Consider the following 15,832-nt stretch of genomic DNA (forward strand, 5'->3'; position numbering starts at 1 on the left):
AACTCTAGGAAGTTGTGGCTAAAGCCCAAAGCTACCCCTTTCTGCAGAAGTGTTCTTCAGAATTGTTAACATTGATGGGTTATGGGGAAGCCAGAATCCAGGCTCTTCAGAAAAGGGATTGAGTGGGAAAGGATACCTCCTGGGCTGGGGACAATGTCAGGGCCTGAACTCTGGTTAACCTGGTGTCATCCATGTGAATTTTCCTCCTTTTCACTATGTAGAATGGATCTACACAGTGTACAACCTGTACAGCTGTGCATGTACAGGGGGTCCCTGTTCAGCCCCAGTGGTTTTTCATGGAGAAAGCAGAGCCATTTCCTCAGGGTTGTTGTCATGTGAAAATAGTGGAAAAGGCCAGGAAAATCGAATACTGTAAGAATCATGGGGATCAGAACTAGAAAGAAAACCCAGTTCAGAAAACTCTCTCAAAGTCCCAGCTCCTGCTCAGGTCCCTCCAGGAACAGGCACATTCCCATCACTACAAACAACAGCCAATTTTGTGATCTAACAATTCTGTAATTAAATCTACTCCCTAGTTGTATGTCATAAATCACAGACCAGCCTGCTATTTTCCAATTCTGCTGAAAGAGCCAAAAATGCTTTTTTTAATGTATTAGGGTATAATTGTTTTTATCAGACTGTCTTAACCTTTTGCATTAATAAGAAAGATTAATTCATATGCCATGAAAAGGAAACGTTGGCATTAATTATGAAAACAAATGGGGAAAAAAACCTTTCAGAGTTAACAGAATATTATAAATAAGGGTATAAATAAGGGACTTTATCTTCATAAGTTTGAAAATAACCATGTTTCTTGCATGAAAAAGTTATTAAACAAAGCTCTTGTGTTATATATATATAATGAAATATGTTTATATATATTTCATATACACTAACTCTCAGTAGATTGTGCATTTCTATGTGTCTTGGTCTTTACTTAATAATGCTTCATTTGGCAGATTATTCCATGTCCCTACTTCACTGGGACTAGGAGGATTATTCTTGAAGCACAATTTTATATAATCTAGTGACTCGCATAGATATGTCAAAAATATCACTGCCATTATTTCAAACCATGGTACATAAAAGCTCACAAAAAGACATAGAATGATTCATGCTTTCAGCAAACCTGCCACACAGAAAAAGCCTAGATTCACACAAAAGATCAATTAGAGGCTGGGAATCTGCCTTACAACAGAATGGACAATAGAATTTCATTCAAGAGCAGGCATCCCTAGGACATTTGAGAAAGGAGTGCAGTTGTCCTTGTTCAAGAGTGCACAGCCTGAAAATTGCAATCTTTCTAGAAGGCATGATCACTCTGCAGGTAGAGCTTTTAGGCTCAGAGCTTGCCAGGGCACATTACCGTGGCTGATCCCCCTTGGCCTCACAGAGGCAGAGTGAGGTCCTCGGGGGGCTGGGCTCAGGGGGTGGCACCAGGACTGACAGGCCCTCCTGCGTCGGGTCTCGCCTCAGACCTTCACAGGCCGAACCCTTGTTTTGCTTCGAGGCTCAATTAAGAAAGGACTTGGCCCCCAAACATACCTTCTCCCCAATTGGAGATGGCCACAGTAAAATAAGACGGCAGCCCCACTGTGTCATTTTTATGGCTCCAAAGTGTGTTGTCCTCTGGCCTGTGGTAAATCACAAGTACAAGTGGACGTGAAGATGTGCTTTTAAGATTTAAGAGCTAATCAAGTCCTGCCCCCAAGGGAAAGGCTTCACTTAGGGGGAAGCAGCCTGCTGTGCTGGTGTGGCTTCCTCCCTGACTTGCCTGGTCTGCAATCAAAGCCCTTTAACTTTCTAAGCTTTGTTTACTACATTTGTAAAATTGGAGCAATAACCCGGTGCCTATGCCAGGACTGGGCTGAGGCCCCGTGGGGAATGTCTGAGGCAGCCCTGGCATATCGTGGGCCTGTGGCATCTGGAGTGTCTATTAGGGTGTTGATTATGATGAATGTGAAACCCTCTGCTCTCATTTCTAGACCAAGATTTACAATAAAATTATGCACCTGTCCACCTCCAACCTGTCCATGGGGGAAATGACTGCTGGGCAGATCTGTAACCTGGTTGCCATAGACACTAACCAGCTCATGTGGTTTTTCTTCTTGTGCCCAAACCTCTGGGCTATGCCAGTACAGGTAAGAGATGGGAGTGGGGGGGGCAGGGGGTGTACAAAACCAGAATCTGCTCATACAAGTCCAGTGACTAGGGCTCACCATCCTCCATTCTGTCTTTGCAGACTTCAGATTTATACAAACTTCTGTCTTAATTGAGCCTAAACAAGTTTGCCTGTACCTTCCACTTCCTTGGGTACCTTGGGGTCTCCATGGTGTGTACCCCCTCATCCCTTTACTGTCCCACACTCTGCAAATGGTTTGGAAATCTCTCTTGATGGTCAGAAAAGGCAGTTTCATTGACATTTTAAAAAGGAGCTGGCCTTAAGTTAACTATAGAATAATCATATTGGAACACTTTTGATGGACATTAAAAGTCATGTTGAATCAAAGTACTTAATTACATCAAAAAGTATTCACAATGTATTTTAAGTAAAAAGAATAAATTACAAATAGTGTATGCAATAGACTTCCTACTAAATTGAAATATGTGTATGTATACATTCACAAAGGTTTACACAGAAAAAAAAGAACTGGAAGGACACATGATAGGATTCCAATGAATTTTATTTTCTTTTTATATATCTAAATTCTCCAATAAGCATATGTATTTTTTTGGAAATAAAAAGCATGATATTTTTGGAAGCCAGACAAACTTTGGGGCTGGCTCTGGAGGAGGCACATTCTCTGCTAACAATGGTAAGAGAATCCCCAGCCTGGTTTATTTGACCTGAGACCTTGTCTGTTCCATCTCCCATCTGGAGCTTTTCCACCATGGAGTTGGTGAGCCCTGGGCTGGTGAATCTTTGCTCTGGTGCACAGGCCAGAAATGGAAATCTTGACCCACTCCCAGAGGCCCTGCAGGCTGCACAGAGGTGGCCTGGTGTAGCAGAAAGGATCTGGACTTGGGTGAGGCAGATGATTCAAATGCCTTACCTCTCTGAGTCTCAGTTTCTTCATCTATGAAATGGGGATGATTCCTACTTCTGGAGCTGCTATGATGATTTTATTAGATGATTTAAGTAAGGCACCCAGCAGAGTGCTATGTACAGAGTAGTCATTAAGTAAATATTGGATCCCTCTAACTTGCACATGTTCAGTGTAAGGACTTTACCAACCCAGAGTCCATTGCTTCTTGGGACACAGATGCCATAAACCTTAATCTCAAGTGATTTTTATTGGTGTTCCTTACCTGTAAAGCTAGATTTAAAAAATACTAAAAAAAAAAATAATAATAATAATAAGAGGAGAAGCTCATATTGGGAGGCAGCTAGCCTAGATGGAGATGTAGGACAGGGGAATTAATGGTCCTTTTTACAAGGAGTAGCCATAAATGCAATCCCCCACTACCACTTACCCCAACCCAGACCCTTCCACTCTTTTTCCCCTCCAGGCCTGGAGAGCTCATTCGACACAATTACCAGCTGTTCTGGTTTGCTAATGCTGCCATTTTGCAAAACACCAGAAATGGATTGGGTTTTATAAAGGGGGTTTACTTGGTTACAAAGTCACAGTCGTAGGGCCATAAAAGTGTCCAAGCTACAGCATTAACAATAGGGTACCTCCACTGAAGGATGGCCAATGGTGTCTGGAAACCCTCTGTTAGCTGGGAAGGCATGTGGCTGGCGTCTGCTGATCTCAGGTTGAGTTTCAAAATGGCGTTCTCCAAAATGTCAGCATCAGCTTTCATCAGCCGTCTTCAAAATGTCTCTCAGCTGCAGCACTGAGTTCCTTCTGTTTGTCAGCTCTTTTATATGGCTCCAGTGATTTAATTCAGACACACCCTGAATAGGTGGGGTAACAACGCCATGGAAATTATCCAATCAAAGGTCTTGCCCACAGTTGATTGAGTCACATCGCCATGGAAACTACCCAATCCAAAGGTTCCAACCTAATCAAGACTAAATACGTCTGCCCCCACAAGATTGCATCAAAGAACATGGTGTTTTGGGGGACATAATACATCCAAACTGACACACAAGCCTTTTATCCACAGGAATCCTTTCAATTGTGTCCTAAAAGATTTCATCCACCAAAAGTGCTTCATTTTTGATATTGTTACTATTACTTATAGAGTATATTACACATGCATTATTGCTAATGATACTGACTGATGATAACTAATAACATCCACCCTGGACCTGGCGCCAGCCCAGGCTCTCTCACGTGTATCATTTAACCCTCACAACACAGACAGATGAGGATTTTTGTCTCCACTGATTACTTACCTCTACTTATTTATCATTAAATTATAATTTGGTTTTCCATTAGTTCATCAAAGGACTATACCTTTGCCACTCACACCTTTGATCCATGCTCAAGAACTGGCATTACCCACCCAGAGCTGATACAATCCCAGCCCCAAGGCAAAGAAGGCAGCTATGGTTAGCCACAGGATCCATGGGGCTCTTTATAATACTGAATTAGCTCGGGAACCCCAGTCTTTGTAAGTCCTGAGGGCTTTCCTTGGTTCTTAATCTTCTTATGATCATATACTTTTTTTTAAATAGCAGCTTTATTGAGATATAATTTACACACCATTCACCCGTTTAAAAGATACAATTCCATGGGTTTTGGTATAGTCACAGAATTGTGCAACCACCACCACAATCAATTTTAGAACATTTTCATCACTCCTGAAAGAAACCTGTACTTGTTAACAGTCAACCACTAATCTACTTTGTATGCACTTTTGAAAAATCTGATATCTACAGACTGTTCCTCAGAAAAACAAATGCACATTCACACGTATTACCAATAATTTCAGGATCTTTATAATACAACCACCCAAAGCTTATCATAACACCAGGCTAGGGAACTTGGCCACAGTGGGCACCCCTGTGTTTCCCCATACCACTGGCATTGGAGGCCCAGAATACACAGTAGCCTTACCTTGAGCCACACAGCAAGCTGGTAGCAGCACCATACCCTGGTGCCTCCTTTCCATGGTTCACAAGTGACAGAGTTCTCATGAGGATTTTTAGTTTGTTTTGTGTGTGTTTTTAAGAAGGAAGGTTAGCCACTTTGTTTTCATCTGCGACTACATGCCAGGCACTGTTCTGTGTGTTTATCATATATGTTCATTTAATCTTCACAACAGTCCTGCAAAGTGGGCATTATAATCACCATTTTAAAGATGAAGAAGCTGAGTTTCAGAGAGGTTAAGTAACTTGCTCAAGGTTGCACAGCTAGTAAGTGCTGAGGCTGCATTCAAACTAGGAGCTGCTGACTCTAGAGACTGTACTGTGATCTTCCCACTTTTTTATATTGCTCTCCTAACCTGTGATTAGGAGACAAAATTGCCTATTTATTCTCCACACTTGCTTTGTATCCTTGGAATCCCTGATTTCTGGTATTCTCCCCAGTGGGGTCCATTCAGACCCCTGCAGAAGAGAGGAGTGGGCAAGGGAGTCTGGGAGGCACAGGCTGTACGGGGGCGAGGGGAAGCATGAAGAGGAGCACAGGACTAGCAGCAGTTACCATGTCCCCAGCTCCTGCCCCAGCAGCTGCCACGGACTTGGAGGTGGTATGGGTACCGGAGCCAATCCCAGCAAGTGCCCTCTTAGTGACTCAGGGCCCAGGAGCTTACTGGTGTCCCACTCAATCCAAATTAGCTGAATGGCATCTTGATTGCCTCCATATGAGCACAGATAATTAAAGGACTAGATGCCAGTGATAATTTTCCAGGAAGGTACCTGCCCAGCATGGGTAAGAGGGTTCTTCATCTCTTAATGTGCTCCTCTGCCCATCCGTGCCAGCATTTAATGTCAGTTAAACACTGAGAGGCGGGTGGTCAAGGGGTCACTTACCAGCCCTCAAGATATCTTTTAATGCAAGAGGCATTCCATGGTTAACAGAAATTACAGAACCTTCCATCTACTCCTCTGTCCTTGAAGTGATACAGAAAGCTTAATGCCAATTTGTTGTGGGGCTCAGTGAGGGCAGGGCCAACCCAGGAATCCTATCTTTTTTTTTTTAATTAAGGAAAGCAGCTCATCTGTTCCCCTAGAATAAGCCCTGTAATTAGAGGTGCCTGCCTTTGATGGCACCCTGTGAAATTGTCATCATGACATTTAGGGGCTTGGTGAGAGTGATTTACATTTCTATAAATATTCAGAAGCAGGCAGCAATTTACATAAAGCTAGAAACAGTGTGAATTCTCTTTTCAGAGAATACTGGCCAGGTTCATTAAAAAATAAATAAAATTAGATGCCAAGAAGCATAAGAATGAAAAATAAACTCTCGGACCCTGGGCTTGTTTTGTCTGGCGTGGATGCAGCAGTTTTGCCCCTTTGCTCATGCATCACTTTTCTCCAATGAGAGTGAAATGTCAACCTTGATATCCATCAAACAGAACAAAAGGTGCTGTCCCACTCACTGTGTGACCTCAGCTCTGAGACTTCCATCTGGAAAGCAAAGGAGAGAGTTAATCTGCCAGTCTTGAGATAAATGCAGATAGTTACCAGCCTGGAAGCTCTCTGCTTGTGTGAGAGTCCATCACGCTTAGCCCTCCCTCTGGATTTGCTTTTTCACAATGTGCTTTCGCCCATTTCCTGGCACCCCCAGACAATTTGGAAACCTGGCACCAGTTATGTTTCACCAGGGGCCTGGGGATTTAGTCAACACCAGGTCAAAGGGAACTCACCCCCGTGGTCCTCCTCAGATCATCGTGGGTGTGATCCTCCTCTACTACATCCTTGGAGTCAGTGCCTTAATTGGAGCAGCTGTCATCATTCTCCTTGCCCCGGTCCAGTACTTTGTGGCCACCAAGCTCTCCCAGGCCCAGCGGAGCACACTGGTGAGTGTCCGCAGGTGTGCACGCACCCATTTCCCCGCCCTTCCCACATGTCTCCCTGCTCCCTCTCTCTGCTCGGCCCCTCCCATCAGCAGCTCTCTTCCATCTTCCCCCAGGAACCTCCCCCTACCATTGCCCTGGCCCTACAGTCCCTTCCACACACACCCACACACTGCCATTGACTTGGAGCAGGTCCCTTCACCTGTCCAGGCCTCAGCTGTTTTTCCTGTGAAAATGTGGTTAGTGGAGAGCATGGGGAGCATCCTTGTGGAGACAAGAGATGGGCAGGGCGGCGAGGGTGTTGGCTCGGCTCCTTCCTCTTGGGTGGGTGGGGAAAGAGGAAAACTCCTCTCTGACTTGGTGACCCTGGCAGGAGTATTCCAACGAGAGGCTGAAGCAGACCAACGAGATGCTGCGTGGCATCAAGCTGCTCAAACTGTACGCGTGGGAGAACATCTTCCGCACACGGGTGGAGATGACCCGCAGGAAGGAGATGACTAGCCTCAGGGCCTTCGCCGTCTACACCTCCATTTCCAGTGAGTCCACCCCAACCAGCCAGCCTGGGTCCTGCTGCTTATATGCTGGAATTGGATGTCAGGAGGAGGCAAAAGGAGGGAGGCTTTGGGATCATCTCACCCAGGGGGACCTCAAACTAGCTCTAGTAGCAGGGCCCCCAGAAATCACAGTGCTCTATATTCATTCTTCCAGCAAATATGTATGATAAGCCTGTGAGAATGATAGAAGAGGTCTCATTCCTCATGGAGCTGATATGTTATTGGAAAGTGCCAGTAAACAAATAAATAACAATAGTTTTGAATTCTCTACATATAAGGACTTCCCTTCAGTAAGTCAGACTGAGCTACCACTGCCATAGGGCTCTCACACAAGCAAGTTTATCTGGCCCAAGTTTATCCCATGGTGGGTCCTTCCCAAGTGCATCTGTGGGAATGTGTGTGTTTAACAGCTGGCAGACTTCATGCTAGACCCCTGACCTGTCCAGTTCAAGAACCACTGAGAAAGGTCCATGTGGATGCCCCTGAAGAAAAAAAAGAAATAGAAAGCAAAACTCCTAATTTGTATGGGTTAAACAAGTTAACATAGCTGAAAAGAGAATTTATGAATTAGAAGATATATCTGTGGAAATTACACAGGATGTGACAAGAAGAGGTAAATGGAAAATGTTTTCTGCAAGTTTGGAGAACTTTCATGCTTCAATTCATCAACAAAATGTCTCCATCCAGCTTAAAGACCACTGGGATTTTGGGGAGAAGCATGATTTGAGGATATAAATCCAGTGTGGCCTCTCTTTGTACAGATTGGGAACTTGAGGCCTGGAGGGGGGGTGGGTATCTCCCTGTGGTCACTCGGTAAGTTAGTGGCATAGCTCAAACTAGTTCCTCTAGGGTCTCTCAACTCCTGGCCTTGGGCTCTTTCCCACAAAGAGCTGGGAACCTGTGTGGAGTGAAGACCTAGGACACAATGGAGCACTGTTTTTGAGCTATTTTCTCTTAGTAGAAGAGAAACAACCTAGAATGAGCTCTGTCAAGAGTGGGAATGGGAAACAGGAGAAAACTAGGAGGGACAGACACTACTGTCCATCTCCCCCAGCTGAATTCTGGATGTGTTCAGAAGAGATATACCTAGAGGTGGGGGCTTTCATGGCAGTAGTGGAGGGCATGCGGGTAAGTGTCTTCCAGATCACCATGTACAGCCAGCCTTGCGAAGATGAGACATTCACTCAGATCATCCGTGCATTCTGCGTTCAGAGGGCCCGATGGGTCAGATTGCCACCATCCAACATGAGGGTTTTCACAGGGCAGGGCTGGCACTGAGCTCCCCAGGGACTGGCCTCTCTGTGTCCAGCCAGACCATGCTGTCCTATGCCTCACACTGGGGTCCCTGGTCCAGTCAGCAGTGGCCAGGCCTGGAGTGGGGTCCATCACTATACTTGGCGTGAGCCATGGCTGGTATCTTTGTGTAGAAAGTCCTGCTGGCATCTGATTTTCTCGGAATGGGGCTGTGAGCATGGCAGGCAGCCGTTGCTTCCTGAATTCCTCACTGAGACACTGCCCAAGGTCCTGTCTTCCCCCTTGACCCTCATCCCTGACCTAGTGGTGCTCAGAGTAGAGTTTCTGAGCACCCTCAGGCGGAAAACTCCATCATACAAGAGGGACTTCTGGAGGGTTCAGAGAAACCAGTGTCCCCAGCTCTAGGCCCTCTTCAACATTCCAAGTGTCAACTCTACGTGCCCCTGGTGACTGGCTGTATTACCATACCCTCCCCCTACCACCACCAGCACTGTATGCAGCCCCTCAGAGCTACAGGTACCTGGCATCAATGGCAACAGCTGCTGAGTTTGGGAAGGCTTCCCCCCACAGCCAGGGACTTCCTCCAGAACAACAGCATTGCAGGGTGGGGTAGAGCAGGATCACCACTGCTGTGATGGGAGAGAGGACAGGAAGCAGCAAGGCAAGTGGGGGCACCCAAGATTCCTTGGCATGGTGGGCAGCAATGTAGGGGCAGCATCAGGTCATGTAGATGGGGGCAAGTGGGTTCCTAGGAGATGCATAGTCATGTGCTGCATTTCAAATTGTAACCTGGGACAGGTTTTCCTATGGAAAAGACATCATAAAATGGCTATGTTCCCAGGCTAGCCCACAGAAGCTTATTTAGGAGGTGTTCTTTGTCCCATGGGGCCCCTGGAAGACAAGCCATGGTTCTGTGAAGGGCCCGACACCAGATGGACCTGGAGAAAGGTGATTCCATGTTGTCAAGAACTGAGATGACCCTGAAGGGGGTGAGGGGCCCTGGAGCCAAGTAGGGATCTGCTCAGGGCCCCTCACCTGTCCAGGACTCAGCAAGCTGGAAGGGACAAACAGATGGGTCCCTGGAAGAGGGGAGTAGGAAGGGAAAGGAAAGAGCCCTCGGTGAGAGCTTTAAAACCAAGTGCTGTTTGCTCAGTGTGTTTGCCCTTCCTGGTATGTGTTTCTTTTTGCAGTGAGAGTTGGAGAGAGATGGGGGTCGGGGAGTGGGGCACCTCCTGGATGCAGGTATATGCCTTGAGCATGTTTTCATTTACCTCCTCTCAGATTTCCTGCTTTCTGCGCTGTTACTAGGATCAAGACACAGGTCATTAGGCTGGAGGTAATAGGGCACCTCTCGTTCTTGTCCCTAGTGCTGCAGCAAGCCCTGGAGTTGTGTTACCTCCTGGGGCCCTTCCTGGAGTTGCCTGCTGGGCTTTTGGTCTGGTCATCAGTCTGCCCACGCTGTCAGACTCTCAAGCAGATAGGGTTACAACCTCTGATACACTAGCCGATGGTCTCGCCATTGGCATCACTGAGACCTCCTGAGTGTGCAGCCTGGAGCAGGAGAGCAGAGGATTGACAAAGGAAATGGTTACCGTTTCCCCAACATCAAAATCCAGAATCAGTATTTCCCCATGAAGTAAAACAGAGATGTAAGTTACCCAGTGGGTGTTGAGTGAGTCTTTCCAGCCTTGTGCTAAGCACTGGGGGAAATGCGGGGGAAAAGATGTGCTCCCCATTCTCAGGGGGCTTATACTCTGGCTGAGAAGTCAGAATGAGCAAACACAGAACAGTGTGGCGGGGAGTCTAAACTGGGTGGCCAGCTCTGGGCTGCCTGCCTTGCAAGGCTGGGTGCACTCAATCCTCACAACTCTGTCTATGGATGTACTGTCCCCATTTTACAGCAGACAAGACTGAGGCTTAGTGAGGTGAAATGACTCACTGAAGTCCTCCGGCCTGTAAATGGCAGAGAACAGAGAAGAAGGAAGCCCATGTGGGCTGGGAGTTCACACAGAGCTTCGCGCGAGGGGGTGCTTGGGCTGTACCTTGCAAGATTGGTAGGATTTCAATGCGTAGAAGATAAAGCTGGAGAAAGATGGAGACAACTGCTGTGGTCACTCCCCTTAGAAGTTAGTGAAATCCTTATTTCCTTGCATCTGCAGCATAGCTTCAGGGGTCCAGCCCAGCACTGTCTTTGAGGACAAGCTTTGCATGGGTGACGAAGGGGTCCTAGGCCCCAGCAGTCAACAACATGCTGCCAGTTCATTCTGTCTGTTGTGCAGCACCAATTCCAGAGCCCTTTCTCTGTGCCAGGCCCTACTGGGGCGAGGGGGTGAGGATGGTCCTTGCCCTTACAGTCTTGGAGGTGTGGGGGCATGCCCATGAGCTGTGGCCATGCATGTGGTCAGAGCCATGGGGTCAATTCCAAATGTTCCGCTTTCCCTTTTTGACACTCACCTGGCACTGACCTCTTTTGTTTCAATCATTCTCTGATTTGACAAATATTTACTGAGCACTCACTGTGTGCCAGGCCCTCTGCTAGGCCTTGGGGATGCAGTGGCAAGAAGACATATTGCTCCCTGCCCACAGGCTGCTTACAGTCTAGCAAGAAAGCCAGACAATCAAACAAGTGACAGGTATATTCTGAACACCTGTCAGAGTTGTTCCCAGAGAGTTGTGCCTCGTCTTAGGGTTGGTGGGTGTCAGGGAAGCCCAAAGGATGACTACAAGTTAGCCAGACTAGAGGTGAGAACGATGAGAGTGTGTTCAAGAATCTAATTCAGTGTGGAGAGGGTATTGACAAGACGAGATTATACAGGACCTTGTGAGCTGTGTTCAGACACTTGAAGGAGCCATTGAAGGAGCGTTAGTAAAAGAAAGATGTGTTTGCCACTTTCCTAGTTTTCTGCAGCTGGGGGTCTGCCTTCTGTTCCCTGTTGGGTTGGGCCTACTTGGATGAATGTGACTGGCCTCACCCAATGGGAAAGAGGAGTTTTTATCTTAAAATAAAACAAAACAAAAACCCACAAACCAAACCAAAAAAACCCACACACAACTCTTCCATCAGTTGTGGTGGGGGGGCAGGCAGGAAGGTGCTGGTGAACCCCATTCAGAGGGTGCCCCCCACCTGCCCCTCTCCACAGCCCAGGATCTGAATGTTCTTTGAAGGGCTTGCTCTCTGTCTGTCTTCCTCAGTGGAGGCCCTGACTCAGAACAGTCAGTGTAGGGGGCAAGGTGACCGTGTGACTTGTCCCCTTTCTTTCTCTGGCTTCTCTGAAATTCTTCAATAGCTACCCTTCCTCCTGCCAGTTACTACAGCCCCAGTGAGTTGCTGATGTGTGTCCCAGTCTGGTTCGGGAGGCTGAGGGAGAGAGAGCTGGGGAGGTTCATCAGTTTGGGAGGCAAAGAGCAGTGGACTGCTATGGGGACCCCCTGCCATGCCCCCTCAACAGCCCGCGACAGGCAGACACGCACACACACACCCACCATTAACCTGCTTTCCTTCCCACCTGTTGATTTCACTGACTAGCAGTCTGAATGGAAATAGCCCTGAGCACCTCAACACACATTTCCCCCTCCTGTAAGTGCAGCTTGCAGTTAGGCCCGGCTGTGAGCTGCAGGCCCCTCCACAGGTCGAAGCTGAAGTTAACCAGAGGCGCCAAGGCCTGGCTGTGCCTCCCTGACACACGGCTTCTGAAACAGTTATCAGTGTTCTGGAAATGAAAAGCTCCTGGTATTGCCATGCAGGCTGGCGCCCTGGAGGCCAGACAGCATTCCTTGGGCAAAGCCGGGGGAGCTGGTGTTTTGAGCCCTGCTTTGGTGTTATTTGATTTGTTTGTTGTTTCATTTTGTTTGGGGTGGTGAGTGCTTATGAAAAGCTTGCACATATGTTCACCGTTGCACCCCCAGAACCCAGCACAGTGCCTGGAATAGTATGGTCCCTCAAAAATAATTCTTGAATTAATAACTCAAAGAATTTGGGGTGGGGGGTGGGGGTGGTGGAAACCATCTACCCTCTTTCTACACCATTATAGGAGGCTTTTCACTTTTATTGGTTGCCTTTCAGCCCTGCCTACTAAATACTTCCTGCCTACCTCCCTAATCGTCATCACTTGAACATCATTTCATAATCTTTCTTTTTGCTTAATGTTATTTAACCAGTATTTCTTGTTCCTTGACGTTGACATTTGAGCATTGTCATGGTTTTTTTTTTTTTTATCTAAGTCAAATCAAGGTGAGTCAGCCCACACATGCCAAAGATGGAGAGAAATCTATTCTTGGTCCTACTTCCCACCCCTCCACCACCTTAGAATCTTATAGGGCTGTATTGGTTCAGGAAATGGGGACAAGTTCTCAGCTCTCCAACCTATGAAAGCTGGGGTATCCAGCCACCTTCCCTCCTGCATGGGGTACCCAGCCACTTTCCCTTCTGCCTGCCCTGACTCCCAGCCTCAGGTGGTGCACAGGGTGTCTGCTGTGCTCACAGGGTGCCACGGTCAGTAGCATCCCCAGGCTTCCTGCCCTCCAGCCCCGGTGTCCCTAGTTCCAGCCACATCGTAGGGTGGGGTGGTTTTCAGAGAGGCCTTTAAAATACAAGCAGCTGTTGATTCTATTCTCCCAATGCTCCATTTTGAAGGGGACCCAGAATTCTGTGCACAAAGCCCATCCTTCCAGGAGAGAGTGAGGAAAATGGAAAATTACATTTTAATTCTTTAGCGTCTCCCTACCACAGTGAGAAAGCGGCAGAAAGTAATTATATCATAAGCATTCTCCCTGTTGCTGCATCAGCTTTGGAATGTTCATTTTTGAATTTATTTATAGCTTTTCTCAGTCCTCAAAGGAGCTCAGACGGCTACAAGAATAAATATATTAAACAGAAAAAATTTTTTAAATCATCAGAACCAAGGAAAACATGCAGTGGAATAAAATGTCAATTAGGTTTTGCGCCTGCAGAATCTGCCAGAATTGATTAGAATTGATGTGCCATCATTTACCGAAACAGCCCCTCCTGTTGGACATTTCCAGTGTATTTGATTTGGGGTGCTTTGCGGTGGTGGTGGTGGTTTTGTTGTGCTGCGGTAGAAAATGCTACAGCTAACACCATCTTGCTGATGGCTTGTGCTTCTGTTGAAGGATTATTCGAGATAAATTCCTAGGGGAGGGATTATGGGGTCAGAAGGTCTGAACTTCCTTGTGGCTCTAGCTACAAAGCACCAGATTACTTTTCAGGCGTGCTGTACCAATTGACAGTCCAATTCCAAGCCTGGTCTTTAGCTGGGAGTTGAGCCCCAGAAGGTGTGGGAGGGGTCTTGGCCTGCGGCAGGGAACTGAGGGATGGTGTGCCAGTGTCCACAGGAGCTTGAGCCCCTCCTCACTGGTAATTTAAGGGGGTGTGCAGGGGAGGAGCAGAGGAGAAGCTCCCTGGAATGACTGACCCTGGAGGACAAGGGCAAAGTCTCCAGGTGTTTAGAGCTCTGTGGTTGTTGACGGTCCAGGGCCCAGGCCAGACAGGGGCCTTCCTTTGCCTCTCTGTCTCCCCAGTCAGTGATGGCTGTGCTGTAGGCTATGTCCTATGGCCCAGAGCTGTGTTCCTTGTACTGTGGGTAAAACTGAGGTTGCTTAACTGTCTGCTGCTGGGGGCCGTAAGAAACTGGCATCTGGAGACTGATGAGCCTTTATCAGGGTGAGTGGTTAAAGTAGGGTCATGTATGACACTGGTATAGATAAAAAGCCTTATGGTCAGAGAGGGTAGCAGTGCCCCCAAGGGCTCCAGCCATATCTCTCCCAAAAACCACTGCACCTCCATCCTCATCTCTGTGAAACTGGGATCTCTACAATGGCAGGGGCCTGTGTCCCCATCAGATTAGGAATCCCCCAAAAATGGGCACAATGTCTCTCCTATCCATTTGGGAACTCCTAGGAGCATGGTCTGTCTCCCCTTCATACCAGGCACTTTTTGGGAGCATGGTTCCCGGAAGCAGGGACCATTTCTGGGAGCATGGTTCCCAAGAGCAGGGGCCATGTCTCTTCCACCCAGTTGGGGGTCCCTGAGGTTGGGGGCCACATATCCAGCATATTCTGCATGTACTAAATGGTGCAAGAATCTTGGGGTAAGTGGGCAGTCAGCTTCTTGGAATCGTGTCGACCGTCTGGACTTCTTTCGAGTGTCAAAGCCTTCACCGTTTGGTAGACAGGGGCCATGTGCCCAGGCTGAGCCCTCCACTCTGGCCCTGGACTCCTGCTTCCTTCTGCTTTGATTGGCTAATTACAGAACCAGGCTCCTTTCTGGGACAGCCTGGAAGAGGCTCTGGGAAAAAGGAGGATGAGATGCAAGGGTGACCTCTTACTTCAGAGGAGCTGTTCTCTCTGGGAGTTCGGGCCTAGGACGAGCGCTCTCATGGGCATCTCAACCCTGGGCCAGAAAAGAAGAGACCCTGCCCAGCAGGGCTAAGCTGCTAGCACGGGGTGTGATACTCAGCCAGCATTAGGGCTCAAGAAGCCTGTCACCTACACTATCTACTCTGACCTTGGACAGAGCCAGGGGGTATAAACAAGCGAGTGCAAGTTTAGGAAAATCAGATGGGGAAACTGAGGCATGAGGAAGTTAACAGAAACAAGGGAAATAACAGAGACTCTACCCTGCTCTGACTTTAAGTCCAGTTCTCTTTGCTTTCTGGGGTCCCTCTGATGGATCTGAGGCCACAGTTTTAACAGAATAAGAGGTGGAGGGACTTCTACTGCAACAAAATGGGGGTGGCCAATGGCACCCCTGCCTCCCACCCTTTATTGGTTTGACTCTGACTATGTAACCCAGCTAAGACCAGCTTCCCCACCTGGGCACGGACTCTAAACCTTCCATCTGAGGAAGCTGTTGTCATTGATTCCTCCTGTGAATGATGTGAAACCCTTCCCAGGAGTCCTGGGAGGTGAGGAAGACTCCGAGCCTCAGAGAGAGTCTGGCTGGGAGCTGCAGAGGCAGAGGAAGTCACAGCTTGGTGCCCTCGGAAACAGAAACACAGGCAGCTGACTTCTCGGTTGACCACAGGAGGCCAACTCTCCAATCCCTCTCCTAGTACTTTCCCATGGAGCAAAATGAGAGCATTTAAGTCTTTGTT

At 47.7% G+C, this 15,832-nt stretch overlaps 1 protein-coding gene across 4 annotated transcripts in view; it reads left to right on the forward strand.

The window, feature by feature from the left end:
• Window positions 1-15,832, forward strand: part of ABCC8 (ATP binding cassette subfamily C member 8) — a 76,501-nt gene that overhangs the window by 23,641 nt on the left and 37,028 nt on the right. For all 4 annotated transcript variants that reach the window (XM_037839307.1, XM_037839306.1, XM_037839304.1 and 1 more), the window contains exons 8-10: window positions 1,986-2,141; window positions 6,781-6,915; window positions 7,286-7,448. In XM_037839307.1, coding sequence (XP_037695235.1) covers window positions 1,986-2,141; window positions 6,781-6,915; window positions 7,286-7,448 — 454 coding nt within the window. The remainder of the gene's footprint in view (window positions 1-1,985; window positions 2,142-6,780; window positions 6,916-7,285; window positions 7,449-15,832) is intronic.

The sequence above is a fragment of the Choloepus didactylus genome, chromosome 6 (genome assembly GCF_015220235.1).
Source record: "Choloepus didactylus isolate mChoDid1 chromosome 6, mChoDid1.pri, whole genome shotgun sequence".
Classification (NCBI taxonomy): Eukaryota; Metazoa; Chordata; class Mammalia; order Pilosa; family Megalonychidae; genus Choloepus; species Choloepus didactylus.